We start from the raw sequence: 21,489 nt of genomic DNA on the forward strand, positions 1-21,489 counted from the left end.
CCTCCTCCTGCCATGGATTTCCGAGCCGGTAAGTCTGAAGGTTTATATGTTATTTTACTCTAAACCAAGCAGCCTCACAGTCATCGATCAGACGCGGGTAAAGTTGTGAAACTCCGCATGTCTGTCGTTCCGGCTGCAGCTCTCTCTCTCCCTCTCTCTCCACCTCTCTGCGTGTTCAGGTTCATTAATGTCTCCTGTGTGCTGTTTTTGTTGCTTTCAGTCCTTATCCCGCTGTGCGTGCTCTTTACGCAAGCACGGTGCAGTCCTGCTGGGAGCAGAGACGCAGAAGAGGCCCAAACCATCAACTTTGCGCTGATGGAGATCCGAATCGCTCGGGACCACCTGGTGAGGATGTTACAGGCGCTATTATCCAGATTCATATGGAGATTTGTACGTCTGGTGTACAGTCTCTTACTATTAATCAAAAAATGATCATTTGACCATTTTATGGTGCGTTCGCGGGAATTTTAGGCAATTTTTTTTTTCAAGGGACACATTTTCAAATTAATTGGTCTTTTTTTTATTTATGTACATGCATATATGCTGTGTGTGCTGTCAATTTTAAAAAGACCAAATAATTTAAAAATAATTAATTAAAATAATTTAAATAAAAATAATTGTAATATATCTCTATCTATGTTTTTTCTTCTGAAAATCGGCAGAAATACAGAGAAGAAACAGCGGTGTTTTTTCAGTCATATGACTCAAGAGAGTAAAAATTACTTCAGATTATTTAGGTGCATCTCAATAAATTAAGAAAATAATAATTAAAAAGCTTCATTTCTTTAAGTAATTCGTAAAGTGAAACTGAAGATTCAATACTGTCATTTCTGCTAATCTAGATTATAACATTTTACATCTGATGAAAAACTGTCAAAATTACATAAGACCGGCGAAAAATTACATGAGCAGATAATTTAATGAACTATATATGACTTATAGTTGCGGCTCTTTTTTTTTGCTTGAATTATTGCAACAGTGCAGTGTGGCATGATAGCTTTTGGCTCTGAAACACACAGGCTGTAATATCTAAATACTCTCTGACTCTCTTTGACCCGCAGGATGAGCCGCTTCCCGACTTTTCCTGCCCGAACCTGAACGTCCCGGAGCACGTAGGGCTGAAGCAGCAGCCGCTTTCGGCCCACAGCCTCTCCACTGTCCGCTGCTACGTGCAGGAGCTCTCAAAGTGGACCCCCGAGGTGTCGGAAAGGCTGACGAATGCCAGCCAGTTCATTAAAAACGTGGAGGAGCTACTGAGCAACCCCACGACCCCTCAGAGCTGCAGCCTCCCCGTATTTAAAAACAACCACGCTGCTTTCAAGTTTGCCAAGTGTTTCCTGGATCTTGTGTTAGAAGAGAGACCTAGCAAGTCGACTCTCTGATAAAGTCTTAAGGTTGTTGGATTTTTGTTTTTGAATGTAGATGTGTGTTGCTGTTTTTTATTTTTATGATTCTAATGCACTAAACAATTAATATTTATTTAAAAACAAATGCTATTTATTGAAAATAAAAGCCAGAAGTTGATTTTTACTTGTATTTATTGTGATGCAAAGGGATTTTACAACGAGTTGCGCGTGTCAACCCTGGTGAACTTGAACATTTCTCATATGATGCATATTTCTCATATGAACAAAATATCACAAACAGACAAAATATCACAAACGGGAGGAACCAATATGCAGATCCCTTCTGCAGCGACATACTGTACAAGAAAAGGACAAATGAACCTGAATGAACCTGGAAACTTGCCTTTCTGTCAGAATAAGGTTAAAACAACTGAAGATCACACACACACACACACACACACACACACACACACACACACACACACACACGCAGCAGAGTTTGAAGGAGAAACTTGTTGCAAACAGGAGATTACAACTGGCAGCTACTGCATTCAGATGAGCGATGAATAATCTGAAGAGGCAGTAAACAATTTTAGTTCACAAGTAATCGCTTAAAGTTCCCATGTGCACAGTTTTTAATGTACAATTGCAAATGAGCTTAAAGGCACAGCATCTCACCAAGTCTCTGGTCGAACCACTGCAAACAGCATCTTTAAAAGTATTTCTTAAAGGTTCTTTGCTGAAAATCCGCTGATTGTAATGTTCTCATGACAATAAATAATAAAATGTGGGGTTTGATCAGTGAGCTGATCAGTCAGGGAAGACTTGACAGGCTCCCCTTGTTGCCACTTGTGTAATCCAACTCCTCTCATATTTGATCTGTACATTACACATGATGCATAGTTGCAGTCTCTATCACTGCGTCCAATGTTTTTTTTTCTCTTTACATTTTCACAGGTTAATCACCCTGTCGAAAAGCTGAATCTCTAATAAGATTCATAATCTCCACTTAAAGACTTTACACTATCAACATGAACATTCAAACAAACACAGATGGTGCTTTTTTTTTTGCTTCTGTAAACGACAATGTTCTGCAGAAATAAATCCCCCAAAACAACACAAGATCTGCATGAGGAGCGAAGAGGAACAAATAAAAGCAAAGACACGTGAGGCTGCAGGGACCACAGGTAAGGACACTTTGACCTTAAGGCTGATGGAGGTCAGATACGTCTGTCTGGAGTTTTACTCTCAATCTGTGAATCAGACAAATCTCTTTGATGCACCTTACGGATGACTTTCTCTCCTCCTTGATATGGCTTTTGTTGATCTGTTATAAATAAAGGTAAAAAGCTTAAAACAAAGTAATCAACCCCATAATGCAGATGTCTGCAGAAAAGGATGAAGATCTTGATTTGTTCAGAAAAAGGGACAAAAACCTTCTGCAGAAGAGCAGCCCTGAGTGAACACCAGCATCAAGAAAAGACTCAGCAGAGTAATACTGCATGTAAATATAATCTGTACACATAATCTGTACCGCGCCGGACTGTCGGTTTAGCTCCCTATGAGGGCTGTAAATATGGCTCCATGACCGCTGTGTTTTGAAACTCAAACCCAGGAGAAACACGCCGCGTGCCCGAAAAAGAAGAAGCTCAGAATGGACGGAGAAAATAAGACATAGCTTATTTTAGCTGCTGCACACTGCAGGTCAGATTGCTTATAAAAAACAAAAAATAAAAACAGGCTTGCTGTAATTTCCCCTCATTTAGCTCTTTGGAGGCATTTCTGCTCACAAAAAGATATAAATTGTGTAACTATGAAGGTACATAAAATAAACGTAGAATATATGTATGGAAAACTATGATCAAAATTGGTGTTCATTCTAAATTTCTTAACTCCAAATCAGCAATCAGTGAAAATATTATATTACTATAACTGCTGTAGTTAATGCATTGATATAGCAGCAGTATGGAGACCTGATGCTGTCCTGTTTTGCACATTGTGAGTAAAGATGGCGAGTTTGTGTTTGGTGGTAAGATGAAACCATAATATTTTTTACAGATTATGATACCGGCCCAAGCCTACTGTCAGACGAGCACAAGACATCACTGGCAGCGTGATATTCACCTGAGTCAATGAGCGATGGAAAACTCAAATCTCTGCAGCCCAACATAAACTGATGATTGGCTGCAAAATAAACAACTCCAGCTTTCTCTGGAAAAAAAAAAAAATCACAGTTTCCTCCTGGTGCAAATTCATTCAGCGTTTCCCTTTCTTAATATGCGTCTTTGCATTAGAAAACAACTTTCTACGATGTACAATGGAAACACAAGTACCAGCTTCCAATAAAGTGTTTACATAATCTCTGCAAGTGATTGCAGAGATTATCTAAACAATTCTCTGCAGGTGAAGGTGGCATCTACTGCATCAGGCAGTCTGCTGCACTATGCAGCAGACCAAATGTAAAGTCGTTGCATTCGGCGTAACAGTAATCCCGTCCCATGTTACAGTTCTTGTTTCACCGATTCATCTGGGAACTTGTGAGTCTTTGGAAGACACGGCGAGCTTCCTGGATGTTGCAGGAAAACGGTTTTGATGCTGAAAAATGTTCAAATGGCTTTTGGGTCGCGTCCACTCCTGAGAGGTCGGCTACTCATCTTTGCTAGCGGCAGCTTCAAGGGCTTCAGCAGGAAGCAGGGAGGGATCGCTCAGGATGGACGTTGTAGTGCACAGCTGACGGAGTGTACTCAGCACCACTGAGAGGGGAAAAGAAGAAAAAGAAAAATGTTTCTTTAAAACAAAACCTGAAATCAATGCTCTAACATTAATCATCGTTAACTTAATACATCCTCCTCATCATTACCGCACAGCAGGACATTTTTTTAGAACAATTTGGCACTTTAAAGAATTCAAATAACACGTACAGAAAACATTCATTCATACTCTAGTTTATTAAGTTAATCAGGATCATTACTGCATGAGTGATTGTTCTTCACCTGGCAAAAAGTTATTTAACCCCAACTGATGCATTTCCTAAACAATTACGTGGAGAGACACATCCAGGTTGATTAAGAGTTATTAATTTGGTTAAAAGAGGAATAAATCAATAGAAAACAAATGAAAAGAAACTACAAAAACTGAGTTAAGAACGGTCCAACGCATTATTAACAACTGGAAACACAGTAGGGAACCATAAGCAATGTGGTGGAAAAAAGTCCTTGATTTTTCATCAGTAGAATTTAAATGATCTTATTTTAAAGCTTTTTGCACATTGTTAACCAAAAAAGGTGAAGAACTCATCAGAAAAAATTCAGATAGAAAACAAACTTCTAATAATCTATAATAATAAATAAACTGATGCGGTAGAGCAAAATGCCTCACAGACGTAATAAGAAAAACTTTGCCGAGACAATTTCTTTTTGGTTTCTGAAAACAGTTTCCTCCTTCAGCTGAAGACAGAATTAATGGTAAATGGACTGAACTTATATAGTGCTTCATCCAATCATTTTTGACCACTCAAAGCACTTTACACTAGAGTCACATTCACCCATTTGCACTCAAACGCTCACACATTTATACACCGATACGCAGCTCGGTAGGCAATTTGGGGTCAGGTGCCTTGCCCAGGGGCACATTGACATGTGGTAGGAGGAAGCTGGAATTGAGCCTACAACCTTCCGATCGCAAGACGACTACTCTACCCGCAGAGCCACAGTCGCCCCCGACTGATTAATGAGAAAAGCAAACGGGTTGCACGTTGAATCTGTGGGCTGCAAGAAATGTGACTGCAGAACATGAGCAGAAATGCTGAGTGTTTCCCCAGAGAGGACCGATACAGTCACAGGACTCTTTACTTTAATACACCAACACCGTATGTTTAAAATGACTAATCAAAGCAAAAACACTACCGCTCAACACAGATGCAATGCGACACCACAAAAATGATTTAGAAAGTAAAACTTAGAGCCACTCTAAGCCAATAAAAGTTTCCAATGCTTATCTCTTGAAGACACGCATCAGGAAGTGTTCGAAGTGAACACACTTTTCAGCTACTGAAAATAAAGACTGTTTTGGGACTAAAAAAACAAAACAACAATCATCATGAGTTTGCTGAAATTTATTGACCCAGTTCATGTGGCTGATGACACATAGTGGGATATTTAAAGCTTTCCACAACGGCTCAAAACTCCACAACCTGTAATGTAAAATATGACAAGTGCTGATCTGCATTTATTTTGCTTAACAAAATTTCTATGTAATAATCAACACATCTGAGAAGGCAAAAACAAACAAAACAAACAAACAAAAAAAAAAATCAAGAAAACATCAACATAAAAAAACCAAACTACTAAGAAGCTAATTAGGTTGCAACATAAAATGTGAATCTGAGGGACAGAAACCTTTAATAGTCCTCGTGTTACAATTCTTAATTTATAAAGTCAGGCTTTGTTGTGAAGCAAAAACATTTAACATGTCTGACCCAATCCACAAGGAAACCCATTTTGAGTATTAAAGCTTCTTATTGTAGCAGATAATTTACAACGGCCTTGAGAAAAGTAATCACACCCACGTAAATGTTCTACATTTTCTCACATTACAACCAAAACAAAGTAAAAATCATTTCATTGGGAACTTATGTGACAGAAACTTTTTGCCCAACCTGCAAAATTGACTGGATGAAGATTCTCAATAAGATCTCTCTCTGAACTTTGAGTAGGCCACTCTAAAACATGAATGTGCTTCGTTCTGCATCGTTCTAATGCAACTCTGGCTGTAAGTTTAGCGTTGTCGACCTGCTGGAACTTGAACCTCGGTCCAGCTACCCACTTCCTGTTGAAGAAATCCATCCTCCAGAGCCTTCATGAGCCTCTTTGCTACTTCCCTCATCAATGTTCGTCTTGTCTGGGTTACCCATCACGTGATGTAGCTATAGCTGATTAGCTTCCATATGCTCAAAAACATTCAGGTTTATATTTGTAGAAACAACCCAACAAAACAAAAAAACGAACTATGCATAGTTTCTGCACAGTGATGTGCTACTTTGTGTCAGTCTATATAAAATCCCAATAAAATAACATCCGAGTTTGAGGCTAAAACGTGACAAAATGTGGAGAAAGTTCAAGAGGTATCAGAATTTTATTTTATTTTTTAATAAAGTTATTACTCATTATTACTACAGGCGATCCATAACCAATGAAGTATTACCTAATCATAATTTAAACAGATGTTTCACTTACTGGGTCTGAGGACAGGAAGGGAGCAGTGATTGTCCAGCCACTGCAGCGTGGTGTGACAGAGCTCTTCTCTGCTCGTCGTTGAAACCATCCCACTGAACGACTCAAACAGTGGTTTGATGATGATGCTGAACTGAGGCGCACTAGTCAAGGATCAATTCAGCATCATTCAACACCAAACATACAACGTAACGCATAATGTCTAACAAAACATCCGCAACTCCCACATTTTTATTTTAGCTTTTCAGTCTTTTCCAAAAGTGCCTGCTTGTATGTCAGTATCAGAAAGAAAGAATAAAACAGAAAACACTGAGGAGCGAATGGAAAATAAACACCTATCCAGATGTCTTAGTCCAGCAGAATCGAGGGAATGAAACACTAATGAGACGTTTCCCCTTTAGCAAACGATGAAAAACCTGAAACGAAAGATGCATCAATGTGGCTTTTCCCTTTCGATAGAAATATTTGTTTTTCTTTGTTTTATTTTCTAACCCTGTAAACAGAAAGGAGCTGCAGGTTCTTTGGTAGAGGTAGAAGTGTTCAATCAGACAGAAAATAGAAAAATTACAATATTTGCCTTATTTATGCATCCCCAGTGTATTATAAGCCTGGCGGGCCACAAGGCTTTACTTGTGCCCCACCAGGCTTAGCATTGCTGATTTACTTACATTTTTTTTAAAAATATTTTTTTAAGACCTTATAGTTGGTGTTCAGATATTAATCTTCCAATAACACATAATTATAAAGTGATATTTTCAAATTTCCTGTCAACTTTAAGCATTTTTTGAACTCAAAAACACAACGGGCTGCTGGATGAATGGCTGCTCAGCGCCCCAACCACCGGACTTGGCAGGTTTTCTGGGGGGAAACCTTGTGCATCCATTTATTTATTGTGTCAAACAAACAAACTGTATCAAAGTTCATGTTGTTGTTGATACTTTATAGTCCAAATAAACTGGAATGTCTTAGTTTGATGCATTTAATGATGAACAGAAAAAAGAAATCTATTAAATTTTTTAGTATTTTGCTTTGCAGATCATCAGTTATAAATAATTAGGAGAAAACTGGGTGATTTTGGTCTCTCTCCAACTGATTACTAATGTATACCGCACAAAGTGAAAGTTGAACTTGGTTCAAGTATTTTTCCACCATCTTGAACAATGCTGGTTCAACCTGAGAAACATTAGAAACCACAACGCGACGTCACTGGACGTACTGTTCGTCATTAGAGGGCCTTTAACGAACCACAGAGTTAAAACAAAACTTCTTTATGGAGCCAAAAAACGACACAATGCCAGATCCAGTCAAGACTGTTAATCGATGACTCGGACAAAAACATTTGGCACATTCTGCAGGTTTGTCATTAAAAACCACTGAAGGCTTTTTATACAATACTGTACATTTTAAGAAAATGCAAATCAGCAGACAACTAAATTCATTCTTTAAATAATACATATTTTACTACCAGTTTAATCCAGTTAAAGATACTTCCAATATCAACATGTTAAAGCTCAGCTTTTTCTGCTTCACTGAACACAAATACTGATCTGCTGGCAAAAGGACCTTCATATGAGATTTTTCTTTTCAGATTTTGAACTGGATGAAAACTATGCCACATGACATTTTCTGGGTAGAACATATGCACAGAGAAAGGCGGTTTTTATATCTTAAATGCAAAATGTATATATTTTTGCACAGTTTTGGCTTATTTACTGCTCTGACCTTTGTTCTTTTTCAGTCTTTAACGATCAGCCAGTTAACGATTAATCGATTGCTAAGTTGATTATTCCAATAATCGATTCATCTTGATTTGTCAGAAAAAGACTTCACTGATGAGTTTATGAAGAATAAATAGATGTGGCGCTTCACTGGAGGCGACAAGGTAGAAACCAAGAGGTTTTACTGCACAATGTCTGATTTATGGCATCATTAAGCAGCATGAATCAACTCTGAATCAGTTCACTTTTTTATTTATTCTAATGACTATTCACTTTCAGACAAATTAATATGTTGTAAAATTGTCAAATGCTACTGGAAAGACCCACAACTGTGCATTGGGTGTGTGTGTGAGATCTGGTGTGGTAATGACTTCGGGGGTAAACACTAGTTAACAGCGTTTGTGCTCTGATCAGACTCCGGATATTTGGTGTTTGTACAGATACTGTATTGATGTTTTACAGAGAGGCAACTGAGTCCATTTTAAAATGTATGGCACTGAATGTTGTTTGGATATCTTAACTGCAAAATCAAAAGCTCAGATTTTAGCTGTGATTAAGACAGCAGGTCAGATTATGGGTACAACAGCTCCCCTAGAGGCCGGTGTTTTAACAGATCCCGTTCATGTTCTGCATTCGGATATGAAGGTAGAGAGATTTTCTCTACAAGCTTTCATTCCTTTCTGAATAAGTTAAATGTATCACCAGACACCGAGATGAGCATGTCCAGAAGAAAACTATCTGGATAAGTAGTTCTACAATAATATGTGTAGAGGCTGGAGGAGCATGTGTTGGCTCCAATGTGTTGTAAATGAATAAGTGATTCTTTAAATAATGTTTTTATTAATCTATGTACATTGTCTTTATTAGGAGTGCAATATGCCTGCAGAGTGTAAATCCTCTGTCCAAGGCAAATTTCTTGGAACGGAGGGGAATGAAAAGACTTCTCTTGAATGGGCATAAAATGGCGTCTAAAGTGAAGTCAGACAAAACAAAACAAAGAAGGGAATTTAAAAAGAAAAGAGCAGAGACCTATTGACCTGGTGGTCCATCCGATCTGAGTTGCCTAAAGTTTGACATTATGCTGACTCCCTGAAGGGTCATTCAGAAAATCAAAAAATACCCAGTCTGTTCAGAAAGCTCTAAAATAATGTTGCACATTTCCTACGCAAAAATGTATGATGCAACTGGGAACACTGCAAATACCCCGACTCACTATCTGTCCCTGCAATCTGCTTTTCAGAAGATGTTTCACTGTGAAGATCTACTGTGGCTACAGAATTACCCATGAGGGACAAACTGAGTCACTTACGAAATGACTCAGTGCAAGAACATCATGTCTCACCGGCTCCCACACAACATTCATGACATTCTTTACTGAAATAATCTTATGTACCGGCAGCATCCTATTTTCCATTTGTAATGAAGCGCAGCAGAGGTGAGCTTTCTGCTTGAACCCGCTGGAACAGATCCTTCTGTCTACGTCTTTGTTCATAAAACAGGATCGGAACAATTTTCCACATCGGTAAAAACACAATACTCCTTTAACTATTAAAAAGTTGGGCATGTTTTCTTCTGAAGGATACAATCCAGAACTTCCAGTTCAGCAGAGTGCGGTTCTTCACATATTCATTGAACTTGTCCTGCATGAGGTCAGAGCGGTTCTTCCTCATCGGCACGCCCGTCGCAGGAAGCTGCTCCTGACACAAGCTGTGGGAGAGACGCAGGGAGCTCGTTTGTCAAGCATGACTTCAGTGAAGAAGAGTGAACATTGTTGTTCGAGTTTAGTGTTTTGAATGCTTGTAATGCGTTTGAATTAAGACAGACGAAGCACCAGAGATGCAAAAGGTCATTAAAGGGAAACTAGAGACTATGTGGAGGTTTTTAAGCTGATAACTTCTCTGCTCAGAAACACAAATTATGAACTTCTTCCATGACTCCAGCCTCAAGGTTTCTATTTACAGCTGTGGTCATAAGTTTACATACCCTGGCTGAATTTCCATATTTTTGGCCATTTTTTGCAGTGTTATTGAAAAATGTTTTGGTGAAGTCATTTATTATCAAATTATTGTGTGTCCTCTTTCTGAGCTCAAAACGGCAGAAAACACCCAAATAACCTTGACTTAAAGTTTATATCAATGACATTATGAGGTCTTTTAATTGTGGATGAAGTGCTTAATTCTACGATTTTATCAGTTTTTTTTAGTTAATAATAGAAAAACAAAACATATGCAAAACGATACACTTTCTTATGAGATGTTTTATGGAAAATGTAAAATAAATAAATAAAGAATTAAGAGCGTTTCTCATCCCAATGGGAGAATAAATGTTGCATCACGTATTGTCCAAGTATCTTCAAAGAGTTGCTGTGGGTCATAGTTGAGGTAATATTTGAGCTTTTGAGAGGCTAATCAGATGCTCCCAGTTGTAAATGCAATACCTTGTTTTAAATTTGCATAGTTTATTATAAAACCCAAGTTCTCCCACCAACTCAGCATATCACTAATTATTGTTTTTAAGAGTTAAATCATCACAAAATGTCAGCAAATGTGTAATTCTGACAGACCTAATGGAAGCATTGAGCTCCTCTAATTCCTCTCGTAGCCTCTTGACCTCGTCCTGCAGCTGCTGCCGCTCCTGCTGGAGCTTCCCAATGTGCTCCACTGTCTTCTGTAGAGTGACTGCATTTGTAATCTAGAGGCAAGCAGTGAAGAAACACGGTGGTAGGTGAACATTAGGAGGCACGTTAATAATCGGCTACAGAGGGTTTTTTGGGGTTTTTTTTGAGAAGAAAAGATTCCAAACTTGCGTTCGATTGTGACTTCAGAGTGGGAACAAGGTCGCCGAGTGTCTTAAAGCCAATGTTGATATTTGATCGTCTCTTTTGTTCAGCAGATATGTGACGGCTCTGTTACGCAAGTTATTAGAGATAACAGCATGCGTTAAAGGGACAAACAGAAACTAGGGATTATTCATTTTTCTTCTGTGATAAAACCCAAACACAGATACAAACCTGATTGTGCTCACTCTTTACCAGAGGTTTGCTGCTGCCGCCGATTATAGATTGAGGACTGGGAACCTGATCTAAACCACAAGGTGACCCTTGACTGGATCCGGTCTGACTATGACCTGCAAAGAGAAACATGAGCTATTTAGAATGAAGTCATTTGCAAAAGTTTTCATCCTCTGTGAAGCTTTTTATCTTTTTGAATGTTACTACAACAAACGATGCGTTTACTGGGATTTTTTGATCCAATGTAGTGCACTGTTGAAGGGAAAATTAATGAATTTTAAAATCTTCTTACAAATTTGCCCCCACCTGAGTCAATATGTGCAGAAACACTTTCTGTTATGGCTACAAGATCAAGAATTTTGGGTCTCTGAAGAAAGACCTCTGCCTCAACTCTTCTGCTGCCTCTACTAGGTTTTCTTCCAAAACATTCTCTTATCATCACACTGTCAACTCCGACTAGCTTTCCTGTGCCTGCTTTGAAAAGGCATGACCCTTTCACCATCATGTCTCACCTTGGAGATGGTGTGTTTGTTTTTCACATGCAAGCCAAAAAGTCATATTTTGTTCTCTTCTAACTGGAAAACCTTCTTCCACACGCAGTTTAGAGTCTCAAAGAAAGTTTCTTCAGATAGAGAAATCTCACCGACACTTGACGGCTCTTTCTGGTTCTTCCTGAAGCAAGACTTGTCTTCAGGGACGGCAGGTTGCTGCGACTTCTGGTTATGAGGCAGAACCTGAAACCCAGGGCTCTGACATGGAAAATAACAGCTTAAATGAGACTTAAACCCAAAATGACCAACATAGATGTTTACTTAGTAAAGCGTTATTCTTTTCATAACCAGAAAATCCAAATATTGTCACTGTGTTATTTTGTATTTGATCTGGTACAACAAAGTAAAACCATACCGCTCCAAGGTGGGAAGAGGGGATAACCACACCGGTGGAGGGCGGAGATGTAACAATCACAGCATTAGCATGACCTGGAAAAGGGGCTGAAAGGACATGTGTGCATTCATATTTAGGAGAAAATAAATAATAGATGAAGTAGACGGATGGATTTTTACTGGCAAATAAAATAATGAAACAAAAATGGTCAAGTTTCTGAGTGAACATCTAAAATGTAGATAAATTAGTGTTTTTTGTTTTAAGTTCAAATTACCCTGTAAATGTTTGACATTCTTATCGAGGTGAATCAAGTCAATTGACAAAGAGCCAATAATTTAACATTGGTAGACAGTCTGAGTCTGAGGGTTTTTCAACTGTTTTAGGGTAATTTTAATGCGCTGAACCCAACAATCACATTGGTTTTGCTCAATCAGGTCAACTTTCTGAACTATGGATGCAACATGAGCATCAAAATGCATGACTTGTTTTCACATTTGGATCAGTTTCCTGATAATCTGGGATCAATGAATGACGATCAGGAGGAGAGACTCCATCAGGGCAGAAAAGACATGAGAATTTTGCACAATGAAGACGTAATGTTCAATTTACATGTATTTACCCTTATTGGTGTTTATTATTCAATTTACAGAAATCCAAGTTGGTAACATTTAATTAATACACTATATTAGAAAACATTTTTTTTCCTCCTAAAACCTTTTTTGGATGAGAAATTTTAACAAAAAGGAACTGTTAATGTCACAAAAATGTCACCAATTTGCTCAGAAGATCTGATTTCTCTAAATCAAATCAGAATAAAAACCTGAGCTGACTGAGAAAAATGGATGTCATTTTTTAATTCAGCGGCGCAAAAATAATCCTAATTCAGTTGAAAAAAAACATAGACAACTTCCCTCCCCCAAAACATTTTTTTGTAATCACGTGCAATTAAAGTGACACATTTCTACTCTCTGATAAGAAATCACAGGATCATCATGCAGGAATTTGCTGGCGGACCACAGACCTGGGAGGATGAACTGGGAAGAAGGGAGTGCGTTTGCCGGTGCGATCCTCGGCACAGGACGGACTTTGCCGGAGCTGTTGGACTGGAAGGGGCGAGGCAGAGCGAAGGCCTGAGGATGCTGGATGGGCGTGGCAGGCAGCGGCGCGAGGAGCTGGAGTTGGGATGGAGGAGCCGAGACGTGGCTGACGGTACTGGCTGTGTTGCTCGGGGTGACGGGGGAGGGAGCTGTGTGCGTTATGACAGAGGGGGCTACAGTTTCATCCAGCACTGAGCCGCTGTTTAAAGGTGAGGAAATCATGGCTGGTGCGGAGGGTAAGTTCTGACCCGGGAGGCAGGGTACCAGAGGGTTGAGGGAAGCTGCAGACTGACTGCTGGAGACCACCTGCCCAGCGAACAGAGGCATGTAGGTCTGTACGTAGGCTCCTCCGCCGCTGCCGCCATCTGTCCGACTGGTCTGGCTGTGGATGGACAGCGAGCATGCAGGCGTAATCTGGTTGGGTGAAAGCTGCAAAGACGACATTAAAGGGGCCTGGCAAAGATAACAGAAGGAAACAGACTTAGATCTTCCTTTAGGCACAATATCCTTAAAAATTTGACCAAGATCCTTTAAAGTTAATGTTAGCTGGAAACGTTCCGTCCTCTGCTGGTACACATGACTAAAGTTTAGTTTTTCTTCATTTATGCAACTCTTAAAATGTATCAATGCAAAGTCATATAGAAGAGCATCTGTGGGACAATCAGTAAGAGTTTAAATTAATCTGAAGCAGCTAAAAGAGTTAATCATGTTAATTTTAAACTCCCTAAATAGCGAATTATAAAACAGAAAATATCTTCGAATATAAATGTGTAAAATATATATTAATGACAGAATTTGGTCGATTTCAAACAGATCTCAATTAGATCTGACTTTGAACAAAAAAAATGCTGTGTGAGAAAAAGATCAAGCTGAAATTATTCTCATGAAAACATCTTTTTGACATGTAGACGGGATCGATGTGGTTCAGGGTTGCTCAGCTTCATTCCTCGAGAACTACTATCAGATCTCTCTGCTGCTGCACACCTGAACCATTCAGCTCTGCAGAGGCCTGATAACAAACCATTCGTTAGATTCAGCTGTGCTGAAGCAGATACCCATCTAAATGTTGCAGGACAGTAGATCTTGAGGACTGGAGTCAGACAAACCAATGTAGATTGGAAAATATGAGCTGCTACAGTCAGAGACCTACAAAAGTATTCATACTTTGTTGCATAACAATCCACAAACTCCACTATGTTTAATGAGGATTTAAAGATAAACTGACAAAATGTAGTGGACTGTGATGAAATAAGCAAAAAATGATGCATGATTTTCAAAAAGTTTTAAAAATGAACAAACAAAAAAAAGTTTCCTAATACTCCTGAATAAAATCCAGCAAAACCAGCTTACTTCAGAGGTCGGGCTGAGAAGGTCTGAGAAAATTATTACTAATGAAAAAAAACATGTTGGTTTTTAAAAAGTATGCCAGCATTTCAAAATATCACAGAGGAGTGTGGGTTAGAGCCAACAGGCAAATACAAACAAACAATATTATAGATCATTTATAAAGCTGAAGTTATGATGGAAAGATTTAGATCAAAGTCCCAGTCAAAGTCCAGACTTAACAAAACATAAAAGTTTCATCACAGACTTTTCCCCCATTCAATCGGACTCAAGTTCAGTTATATTTTGCAAAGAAAAATGGACAAAGTCTTCAGTTTTTTAATGACGCTTGCAATACGTTTGCATAGAAAGGCGATTCTGCAAAATACTGGCTCAGTTGAGCTGCGTTATCTTTCAGTAATGTTTTTAAAACCTTGTATTATTTCCCCTCATCTCATTGAGTCGACACCTAAATACAGACAAATTAATGGTGAATAAAGAAAGAGACAGACCATTTATGTGAGGGCAATATGAGCTACTATTAGGACTAAGGTGTGAAAAGAGTGAAATATGATTTTATCCCAATTTATTTATCTGAAATAAATTCACACATTTTCAATGAGTGTTAACATCTTGAACTACCTGATTGTTGATCAGTTTAACCTGTCATGTGTAAAACATGTGGTAAACCAAGTTTAGTAATGTTATTCTGTTAAACTAATTTTATGTGTAGCTACACGAAAGAAAGAAAATGACCATAAATTCTAGTTAAGAAAAATTTCCAAAGCAAAAAACTTGTTGTTTTGGAGAGAGTTAGGGAAGGAGCCTTGGGTTGATGTTTACCTGAGATTGGGAGCTGCTGCTGGGTTGAGGGGTGACAGATGTTGCAGTGGGGGAAACAGAGGGAAGGACAGGCTGACGGAGGCTGTGAAATAAGTCTGGAACAAGAGGCTCTATGTTAGCTGGAGGTTAGTAAAACCACACTAGGCTTTATGTTAGGCTAAGCTGACTACTACTGCAGTGTTACTAGAACATGTGTACGCTTGTGCCCTGTCCTTTGTGCTCTATTAGTTTAGAGGTGCTGCTGAGGAGGATGGAACTGTACCGCAACCTTGCAGTGGATCGAAGGAGTCCATGAAGTCCAGGTTGGGCTGTAAGGGGATAAGTCCAGGTTGGATCATGTCTGCATTCCCTGCATGAGCTGCCGGCGTTAGAGGAAAGTGGGATTGATTTGAAATTTACATTCTGGAAAAATGGATCCACAAACCTAAATGCAAGTAATATCCAAATTCTCACCAATTTCCCTTGGATTGGGCAAGCCCAAAGGCTGGTGTGAGGTCAGTGTGGAAAACAACGTGTCTGAGAACTCGGACATCAGAATGTCCATGTCAAAGAGGGTGTCCATCTCCATGGGCGCAGGCGTTTCCATATGCCTGCGACTCATTCGACGCACGGCAGCCTCTTCATCCTGATAAAAGGAAGTACGGAGCATGTCTGGAAAGACTTCCCCAAACAGCGATAACTGCTCCTCTGGCACCTTTGAATATTCAAAATGCAACCACCAAGCCAGTTAATGTCACACAAGCATGCAGCACAGCCATCAAGGAGTGGAATAATCTCAACGCATGCATCAATCTTAAACTAGCATTTCCTGTGCAAAACTTTAAGCTATTTAAGTGTTTATCACCAGGAAGTGATCAGATCAGGCATGAGCCAGTTACTGATGTGAGGCTATGTGAAGGTCTTCAGATGTTATGACCTCAAAATAGCTCAAATTTACCGACACGTTGGTCCTGCAGTTCAAAAACATTAAGTTTTAAAGTCGGTGTGACAAACACCAACAAATGTAAATGCTGCAGTACATTAAGAAGAACTCTGAAGGGTATCAGTACATAATGAGTCTATAGGAGTTTAGGACTTTTGCTGCCTCAGGATATGAAATATTTAACTTTTTAAATGAATAATATAGAAAATATTATTGATATTAAGTCGAGAAGATGTGTCTAAGGCCATCTTCAATCGGTGTTTAACGATTGTCTGGAAATATTTATTGCTGCACACAGTAGTGAGTGTAATAATTTTACAAGCACTACTGTGATATTTGTGAATATCCACGATATCTACAAATATTGTGGATATTTGTAGCAAATATCCACAATTATTTTCTACAATAGAATTTATTTGGGAAATATTTATCTTAGATGTAAAAACAATACAGTAACAATACTGTAGGTTATTTAGCTTTTATAAATTTTAATAAAATATTATCGCCATGTTGTTCACACTGCAATGCATTCTGGGTAAATGACGTCAAATTGGTCCAACTGCCTGACTCCTTCAGTCAAAATGATGATGTTGGGGAGGAAAATAGGCCAGTTACTTGTGTGAAGTCATACAAAACTTTGAAAAAAGCAATATTTGAAAACCACAAAAATTCCCATCACATTGTTTAAAGTCTTTTTAAAGGTTTAATAATTTTTTTTCAGGCTGTTTGGAGGAGAGTTGCTCTGTTCTGCTGCTCCCTTAATAGTTTCAACACACTCACTCCAACACATCTCTCATTTATAAAAAGAAGAAATGACTAATAATCTATCTTTTTCTTTTTAATCCAGTTATGTTTAGTGGCTGGAGAGGTACTGTCTATCAAGCAGCAGACTACAGTAAATAAAATATTATAGAAAATACTTGCCTACTTAAAATCCACCAAATTAACAGGGTAGTTTTAAAATGGCAAATTCAATGTTTTAATTAACATTTTATGTCACTATTTTTGACTAAAGTACAACTTATTCATTGATTTGTCAAAAATAATGTTAGCTGAAGCAGATCTATGTGTGAATCTGATAATGGTAACCACAGTAAATCAATATGCAGCATCACTTTAGCAGGAGTCACAATTAACTATTGCTTTTTAGATTTTAATGAAGGTAGTTATGCTAAAATCATGCCAATCATTCTTGCTTTAAATTTTTTTATTAATACTGTGAATCCAGGACACTGCAACAGCAGTGTGTACTGCAGTATTTACATTTGTTGGTGTTGTTTATCACACTGACTTTAAAACTTAATATTTTTGAACTGCAGGACCAACGTGTCAGTAAATTTGAGCTGTTTGAGGCCATCTGTGTGTCCCTGTATGAACTGTATCTTCACACCATAAAAACCTCAAACTGGCCCATGTCTAGATCAGACTGGTTGCACTTCTTATGCATAAGTAATCAAGATCACATTCATCTATACACAGGAAATGAGCACTCAAGCTGTGCATTCACATCTGAGCACAGAGTATAAACACAGAGCTTGAAACAACAGCAGAAACTTAATGTTCAAAAGAAAAACATTTAACGCCATGTGATTTCAGAGAGTAGCCACATAAAAATCCCAATTCAAAACAGAACTTCTTTTCAGTGTCTTTTACTACAAACACTCAAATATGTACGATTTCTTTCAGCAAGTGTTTTCAAACACCTTTAAATCTAGACTAAAAACTCAGCTGTTTAGAGTTACTTTGAAACCTAATCATGAAACGTTAATCAATAATCTGATGTGCAAAACGTAAGGCTGGTGACTGTGTTCTATGACTTTGTAATTTTGTTTTTTTATGATGTAAAGCACTTTGAAATGCCTTGTTGCTGAAAGGTGCTTTACAAATAAAATTTGATTGGTTGTTCAAAATGTTTAATTTATAGCTTTTAGATAACAGCATAAAATATAAAATCTGGAAACTCAAGATGTTATTTTTGTCATATTTATTAAGGCTTAAATTATGTACTCTAACCAAATTCAATATGTTTCCAGAGTGTCTGAATCATGAAATTATAAATTATGAATTGCCATCATTTCCATACCTTAAGTAAGCTGGAAAGGTCATCATCTTTGTGTTTCTGTAGCTGCGGGACAGCGGAAGCAACATTGAATAATATTTTAATACCAACCAAAAGAAAGAGATTGAAATATCTACAAAATGTCCTTAATTATTGAAGCACCGCATCATTTTACAAAACAGCAATACCCTTTTTTTGAAGTATGTTCTCCATTTGTGATATTCTCTTATCACAATTTCAATTCTTCTTTTCCAGTTTTTCCCGTCTGAAGCAATAGCCTGTTGAAGAAAGGAGACAAACAGGAAGTTAAAGTCGGCAACAAACACAGAGTTGCACAGAATACTCCGTCCCTACCTCTGCAGGGCGATGGACGTCCAAATCTATATTTCCATCTAGTGGGGTTACAAAGTGACAAACGGGATTCCCCCTTTTTTCCACATCTGAGGGAAGACAACAAAACAATTCACTCTCAATTCAAAATAGAAGAAAAAAATCTGAAATATAGGCATAGGTTAAGAAAGTGTTTATCTTGTCAAATGACCTTTTTTTTAATTAAGTACAGTTAGACTGGAAGGTGAAGCTCTTACACTGCATGTACCAGGCTCTCCATATGGCGTTGTTCAGCCGGATCTTGTCTCTCCACAGCAGCTTTAGACCTTTAAAGTTCTTCCATTTAGGAGACACCAACTTACCGCTGAAAACAAAACAAAAAGATTAACAGTGGACCAGTCACTAAAGTGATCTACTTTCATCAAACTAACAGCACAAACAGACACAAAATGGAGGAGTTGCAGGGAATATTACTGTTCCCTGGATCACAAACTACAAATATATATTTTGGGCATTTTTATTTACTTTATATGACCAAAACACAGAGTAAAGCATAATTATGAAGTGGTAGAAAGAATATGCACGGTTTCCTAACAAATTTTAATCTGAAACCTAACTCCTGTCTAAATGAATTACACTTTTATTTGATCACAACAGCAATCTAATGAATGGAAGGTTTGTACCTGATAACAGACAGACAAGTTCTGCTGCACCCTCAGAAACAAAGACTGTATCTAAGCTCACCAGCCACACCGATGTGGTTACTAAATCCGAGATAAGTGAGAAATGCTAAAATTACAGGCTGTGGACAGACTGCTCATTACCAGAGGACATTAAGCAACAAAAAGACTGAAACTTGAACAACTCAGAGTCTTAAGCTCTGAGAAGTAGAACAAGGTCACATTTATTATTTAAACAGCAGTAGCGAGTGTTTTTAATCATAATACAAAGATTGATTTGTTTTCATTCTTCCTGTTCCGTGTTTCCCCACGTTTTTATTATCCATCTGTCCTTCCTTTAAACCTCTTTTTTTTCTTCTTCAGATTTTCCTAAAGAATTTGCTGAACAAGCATACTGCATATCGCTGTTTTTTAACAGCAGAAGGAAAGTGGACATGGACACACTGACGGAGAGAGGAGAGCAGAGTTTGTCAATTTAATGGCGCTGTTGCTGTGAGAAAATGTTGCTCATAATATTGAGCTTACTGGTAACAACAACTAAACAGTAACCGCTCTATTAATAGTTGTTCCAGTGAGGCTAATTTAGAGTGAAGTCGGAGGGAATCCTCTGAGCAGCTGGCTGCGACGCTGCAACTGTAAATAGAGAACCATGGGTAATGTGAGCCTTATGGGTTTTTCTTTTTTTTAATCTTACTACCTGCGAACATAATCAGCAGCTAAATTTTTATTTCCAATGCTGGGAATGCAGCTAAAACACTTAATCTTGTTCACTGACTATAAGAATGACAGTATTTTGCTACTAAAATACAAACGACGGCTTTTATGAGATTCTACTGGGGTGTTTACAAAAGTATTTAAAACATGTAAACATGCTCTTATTGCTTTTATTTATAACAAAACATTTTCTTTAACTCCGGAGGAAATAATAATATTGATTATTATTATAGCTATATGAATGTTCCCACTACATAACAGGCGTAATTTCCTCACTTGGCTTTCTGGTAGACATAAAGACAGCTAAGAGTTTAGATACGTTTAAACTTGAACTAAAGATCTATTCAGTCTGGCTTTTGGCTGAACTTTGCTCTTTATATCTTTATTGTTTTATTTCTATGTTTACTGTTGCAGACAGAATTATGTGAAAATATTGCTTAAAATTGATTTTGATGTTATGTTTTAGTCATTAACATTTTTAGCAAGTATGATCCGCTTATATTTTATTATTTTAAGCAACATTAGCATGTACATTTTTATCTACGTTTTCATATTTTATTTCTATTTTAGTTATTTGCCCATTTAACAAGCATTAGACTGAATCCGTATCCTTATTTCCATTTTGTATTTATGTTTGTGTATTTAGTTTTTTCTTAAAATAAGTTTGTGTTTATGAAAAGCTTTTCTTATATTTCTCTTCTGTTTCCTTACCATTTCCAACATCCTCATCCTCTCAAATCGTTTTTGTTGTTGGGAAGATTTTTTTTTCCATTTTTTGAATTTTGAGAGTGTTTTTTATATTGCTCCGTTTTAACAGAAATTTTACCACTGTAGTTTATTTTTATCGCTTTTAGAGCTGATTCAGCCATCTGAGGTCACCGCATTATAAATTGACTCATGCAATGAACACAATATATGGAGTAGTCACTCACACACACACAAAGCACAGTGCGTTACCTATTAAAAGGGCAAGCGGTCCGCCAGCAGCCATTATGGGTTGAAGTCTCTTTTTATGAAAAGCTGAGTTTTATAAGCTCCCACTTTATTCGGATGAGTTCAAAAAGACTTTCAAGTTAAATTAACTCCACAAATGTGTGGATCAGATTGATCTGTTAGCCTGATGTTTGTTAGTAATAATGTTAATTACATAATATAATGTGTCTGATGTTATAGAAACGTCAACAGAGCTTTGGATATCCTTTTTGCTGATTAGCTAACAGCTCACTCTGTAAGTTTTCATTTTCTTGTAAGTGAATAACTGGGATCCAATCTTTCAACTTTAATACAACTTCTCTCGTTCCAATCCTGTAGCTTAAAATACATTTAATAAG

The 21,489-nt window shown here is 37.8% G+C and overlaps 1 protein-coding gene across 4 annotated transcripts in view; it reads right to left on the minus strand.

The window, feature by feature from the left end:
* Window positions 1-1,520: 1,520 nt before the first annotated feature.
* mlxip (MLX interacting protein) overlaps window positions 1,521-21,489 on the minus strand; it is a 21,807-nt gene continuing 1,838 nt past the window's right edge. Inside the window, exons 2-18 of one of the 4 annotated variants that reach the window (XM_008418553.3) lie at window positions 19,022-19,128; window positions 18,789-18,874; window positions 18,623-18,712; window positions 18,459-18,500; window positions 15,907-16,147; window positions 15,716-15,811; window positions 15,454-15,548; window positions 13,536-13,740; window positions 13,212-13,436; window positions 12,212-12,297; window positions 11,949-12,054; window positions 11,306-11,421; window positions 11,102-11,200; window positions 10,859-10,986; window positions 9,879-10,002; window positions 6,581-6,710; window positions 1,521-4,099 (exon numbers count right to left, since the gene is read on the minus strand). In XM_008418553.3, coding sequence (XP_008416775.2) covers window positions 3,993-4,099; window positions 6,581-6,710; window positions 9,879-10,002; window positions 10,859-10,986; window positions 11,102-11,200; window positions 11,306-11,421; window positions 11,949-12,054; window positions 12,212-12,297; window positions 13,212-13,436; window positions 13,536-13,740; window positions 15,454-15,548; window positions 15,716-15,811; window positions 15,907-16,147; window positions 18,459-18,500; window positions 18,623-18,712; window positions 18,789-18,874; window positions 19,022-19,128 — 2,083 coding nt within the window. In that variant the 3' untranslated portion in view covers window positions 1,521-3,992. Of the gene's footprint in view, window positions 4,100-6,580; window positions 6,711-9,878; window positions 10,003-10,858; window positions 10,987-11,101; window positions 11,201-11,305; window positions 11,422-11,948; window positions 12,055-12,211; window positions 12,298-13,211; window positions 13,741-15,453; window positions 15,549-15,715; window positions 15,812-15,906; window positions 16,148-18,458; window positions 18,501-18,622; window positions 18,713-18,788; window positions 18,875-19,021; window positions 19,129-21,489 lie in introns of all 4 variants that reach the window. The other 3 variants (XM_008418550.3, XM_008418549.3, XM_008418548.3) reach the window with 3 other exon arrangements.

The sequence above is a fragment of the Poecilia reticulata genome, chromosome 9 (assembly GCF_904066995.2).
Source record: "Poecilia reticulata chromosome 9, P_reticulata-male-v2, whole genome shotgun sequence".
NCBI classification, from domain to species: domain Eukaryota; kingdom Metazoa; phylum Chordata; class Actinopteri; order Cyprinodontiformes; family Poeciliidae; genus Poecilia; species Poecilia reticulata.